Source organism: Gavialis gangeticus, unplaced genomic scaffold (genome assembly GCF_001723915.1).
Source record: "Gavialis gangeticus isolate Ggan-Ray unplaced genomic scaffold, GavGan_comp1, whole genome shotgun sequence".
Classification (NCBI taxonomy): Eukaryota; Metazoa; Chordata; order Crocodylia; family Gavialidae; genus Gavialis; species Gavialis gangeticus.
The window spans coordinates 9266870-9271359 of record NW_017729009.1 but is presented as its reverse complement, the minus strand read 5'-3'; the positions used below and the strand labels follow the sequence as shown (position 1 = coordinate 9271359).

Below are 4490 nucleotides of genomic sequence, written 5' to 3'. Positions count from 1 at the left end.
TGACAAGGCCCAGAGCAGGGTTTGGCAGGTCCTGTCCGTATATTTAGCAGCTTGGGCCCTCTGCGGGAAGGGGGCCAGGCTGGCACCGCACACGCCTGTGCCCGGGCTGCAGCCCAGCAGCACAGTGCCTTGGTTGTGGGCAGGGTCCCGCTCCCCTTGCTGGGCAGGTGCCTCCCTGTGCGGAGCACGGCCGCGCCGCGCCGCGCAGAGACCTTCATAGCTGCAGGACGGGCAGGGAGCCAACGCCTCGGGGCTGGGGCTGGGCCTGGCAGTGCAGCAGCCACTGGTGAAACCTCATTGCCGAGTCCGGAAGAACGAGACGTGGGACGCCGGCCGGGCAGGGACAGCCGTATCGGCCCTGGGGGGGGCTGTGAGTCTTGCCTAGCGCGGTGGTCACCCGGGAGGGCGGCTTCCTCCTCCCCTCCCTGCTCTGGACAGGCTAAGCAGTGTCTGAAACAGAGACAAAGCAGTCAGGGTTGGGCCGGGGACCTGCGTCCACGCAGGGTGGGGCAGGTGCAATTGGCTGTGCCTCGGTTTCCCTGCCTTGATTGCAATCTCTTATGCACTGGATAGGAATGAGCTCGTTTTCACCCTGAACTGGGACAGGGTGAGAGGCTGGCACCTGCCCTCCCTGCCTGGCCGGGATAGACGGGCTGTCGGGACCTGGGTGCGGGCTGTTCCCTCAGGCAGGGGCACCCTGGGGAGAGGCAGCGGGAGCCCAGAGACCTGGCGCACAGGAGTGGGCTTGAGAAGGGGTGCAGCACAGACCCCAAAGCTGTCCTCCGCGATCCCCGCTCCAGCCATTCAGACCCGGGACCCTGCTGGGGGCTGCCAGGCTCGGCCGGGCCACGGTCCTGCCTTGCAGGGGGAAGCCCCCTTGGAGTGAGCTGGGTGCAGCCCTGGGCCCGGCGCTGTGCAGGCATTTATTTACCCAGGTGCTGGCAGGCCTTGGAGCAGTCCTCCTTGGTCTCAAAGTTGTTCTTGTTGCCGCCACAGCCACCGTAGACGAACTCCTCGCAGGCCCGGCTGGAGGAGTTGTAGAAGAAGCGGACGAAGAGCGCCTTGCAGCTGCCGCACACCGAGGGCAGGTGGCAGAGGTCTGCGGGCAGAGGCGGCAGGTTGGGCCGCAGGCAGGAGGGGACCAGCGCCCGCCCGGGGGCACTCTCGCAAGCAGGGTCCTCAGCCCTCTGCCCCGCTCCTTCCCGGCTGCACCAGGCATGGTCTGCTCGGCCTCCCCTTGCAAAGGGACCCGAGTCTCCCTGCTGCAAAACCGCAGGAGCCAACAGCCTGGGGTCTCTGACCAAACTGCTGCCAGCCCAGGACCTCCCGGCTCAAGCAGGTCTCTGGGAGCAGGAGCCCGATGGCCACGGTGCAGGCGCAGCCCTGAGGGTCAGGGTTTTGCAGTGGGATGGTCATGCCCCCTCTCCACGGCCCAGCCCCTGCCCCGGGGTGCCTCTCACGGGCAGCAACACCTGGACGCTGGCTTGACAAGGCCTGTATTTAAAGCCTGAGCAGCGAGGGGCCTGTGCCAGCTGGGCAGGGGGAGGATGCCTCTGCCTCTGGAGGTGAATCTACTTCCCAGAGACCGAGAGCGACAGGGCAGCAGCCCGCCACCTCCACCCTCGGCAATTTGCCCCTGCCTTCCCAGGGGAGCCCGGTGCTAGGACACGTCGTAGGATGCCACGAGGGCTGGTTTGGAGCTGGTGGAAATGGAGCAAGGGAGAGAACATCCGATGCCACCACCGCCCCGGGGAGAGCAGAGCGGGACCCCGACCCCCTGGGGAGGGATGTCTCCGGGCAGCATCTCTGAGGTGCCCAGGAAGACGCAGGAGAGGAGCCCTCCCCGCTCAATGCTCCCGGCCCATGCACACAACAGACACCGCTCCCTGGCACACCGCCCCGGCTGCAGCAGCCCACGCCCCGAGGAGCACGTACATCTGGGCCCCTGGGCCCCATCGCACCCTGGGGAACCTGCACCCTGCCCCGGATGGGGCGCACAGCTCGGGGAACCCCCATTTCAGCCCAGCTTCCTGCGCCCTGTGCTGGGACCTGGAGTCTGCCCACCCGGGGCAGCGCCCTTACCCTTCACGGGGGCCTGGCAGGTGAAGCCGCAGTCGCCCGGGCAGCACTTGGCCTCGCCGGGGCAGTCGGCATCGCTGGAGCAGTTGGAGCAGGACTGGTCCTTGAGGCAGGCGCTGCAGGGCTCCTCGTCGAACACCCCCCCGAGGGGCGGCTGCCGAGAGCAGTACCCGGCTTTCTCTGAAGGAGACGGGGCAGGGCTCAGCGGGCTGTGCTGGGGGCAGCTCCCCCGCAGGGACACGGGGCGGGCTGCCAGGGGCTTGGCACTGCCCCAGCCCTGTCCCATCGCCCCAGCATGGCCACAGCCTGCCCCAGGCCCCTCCTGCCCCGCTCCTCCCATCCGCATTGGCGCACTCGGAGCGCGTCCCATGGGAGAAGCGCTGCGCGGCGCCGCCTGCCCCTGGCACCCGAGGTGCGGCGCTGGGCGCTCACCTGTCGCCGGCGTCGGCTTAGCCCAGAGCAGGAGCGGGGCGACGAGGAGGAGGAGGAGGATGCCCGACTTCATGGTGCTGCTGGGAGGCGGTTCTGAGTCTGCGGGGCGGACCGGCGGGGGTTTAAGCTGCCAGGCAGGAGGGCGGGGTGGGAGGGGCGGGACTGGCTCAGCATCCTGCCAGGACGTGTTGGAGCCCAAATCCCAGCGAATGCCATCTGCCTGCAAACTGGCCTGGCTCTCCCCGCCCAGGAGAGCAGCACCCCCGCGCCCAGCGGCACCAGAGAGGCGAGGCTGAGCCTGAGCCGGGGAGACCAGTCGGACGGGAACTCGGCTGCGGCAGGGCCCGTGGCTGTGCCACGCGCCACCCGTGACCAGGGGCCCAGGAACGGCACTCCCCGCCGAGCCCTCCGGAGGGGCCAGTTGGGGCACCCATGAAACCATGCAGGGACGCCTGGGCTGATTGCAGAGGCACTCGCAAGCCCCTCCTGCCAGCCGGGTATTGGCCCCGTAGCCCCCGATCGCAGCTCCAGGACCATCCCTTTCCACCCCGTCACGGGGATCCCAGAGGCTCAGACCCACCGGTGCGATGCCCACCACGCCATGCCGGGAGCAGCCTTGTCCCGTGGCACTGGCCTGGCCCTCCACGGGGTTTGGGTTCTGGGCCCCACTGAGGTGCCCGGACGACCGCTCCAGGACTTCACCCCTGTGAGGGGCAGAAACCCCCCATATCTCCCAACCCAAGTGCTCTGTGACCTGTGTCCAGCCACTGGATCGGGTATGATATTGTCCCTCGGGATCCCCATCCCCTTTCCCGGGTGCGTGACCCTTCTCTGGATCTGCCCCAGGTTCAGTGGGTCTCTCTGCGGACAGGCCAGGCAGCCACACATGATATCCTCAGGGGCCTTACCACTGCCTTGGACCGCAATGCTGACACCCCCGGGGCCTCTGCAAACACCCCCACTAGTGGGGCTTTGCCCCCAGCCACGTCGCTCATGGATTAGCTTTAACCCCGTCCAGCTCTTGCTCTCTTTCCCTGCCTGCTGCACCTGCTGCTGCTCGGCCTCAGGACGCTTCTCGGCTTTGCAGCCGCGGCTCCCTGGCAGCCCTGCCCTGTCTGCACCGGACCGGGCGGCCTCTGAGGCCGGTTTGCTAACCGCTGGCCAGCAGCCCCGCCGGGTGCCCCCATCAGCAGGGCCAGTGCCTGCAGGGCCCCATCCTGTCGCCACCCCGAGCCAGGCCCTCCAGACCCCACCCGAGCACGTGGCAGGCAGCAGCACGCCCCACCTCCGCTTCCCCGTTCCTGGAGGACTCGTCCCTGGAGCACGGGACACGAATGCCCAGGGGCCGTCGGGGTGGGAGGGGGTGCTGATGCGGTCAAGGCAGAGGTGGGGCCCTTGGCATCCAACCCCATGGAAACACGTCCCGGGGAGCGGAAGCAGGGCCGAGAGGGCCAATTCCCTTTCCCCAAGTGCCTGGAGCAGCTGCCCCAGCCCAGCCGGGCGATGCGCGAGCAAGGGGCTAGAGCAGGCCTATGTCACCTGCTCCCAGGCAGTCTCAGGGCAGATGCAATTGTCCTAATTACCCTGAGACAAGGAAACAGCTGCTTGCACAATGTGCAATTAGCCTGCGGGACTCTTCAGCGAGGCCAGGAGCTGTGCAGGGTGGTGGAAAGCGGCCACAGAGCATTGCTGCTGGGGTAGCACATGGGGCCTATTGCAGCCCCGGCAGCTTTGCTGCACCCCCCTGCCAAGCTGCTGTCTCCGGCCGCGGTGGGGTGCCCTGGCCACCCCAGGGTCCTTCGCTCCCAGCTCCGGCGTGAGCAGAGAGGCTGTGGCGCTGCTGGGTGCGGCACCAACATGGCAGGGGAGGGGGAGGCTGGAGGGCGGGGAGCCGCACCCATTCCAGCGGGATTATCGGCTCGGTAATTGCAGCTGTTGCGAAGGTGATGGAGTCGCGTGAGGGGAGAGGAGATGGGCCC

At 68.0% G+C, this 4490-nt stretch overlaps 1 protein-coding gene across 1 annotated transcript in view; it reads right to left on the bottom strand.

The window, feature by feature from the left end:
- Positions 1-249: 249 nt before the first annotated feature.
- The window catches only part of LOC109292481 (papilin-like), a 23182-nt gene continuing 18941 nt past the window's right edge, over positions 250-4490 (bottom strand). The window contains exons 6-8 of the mRNA XM_019509931.1: positions 2083-2259; positions 932-1099; positions 250-450 (exon numbers count right to left, since the gene is read on the bottom strand). Coding sequence (XP_019365476.1) covers positions 440-450; positions 932-1099; positions 2083-2259 — 356 coding nt within the window. The 3' untranslated portion in view covers positions 250-439. The remainder of the gene's footprint in view (positions 451-931; positions 1100-2082; positions 2260-4490) is intronic.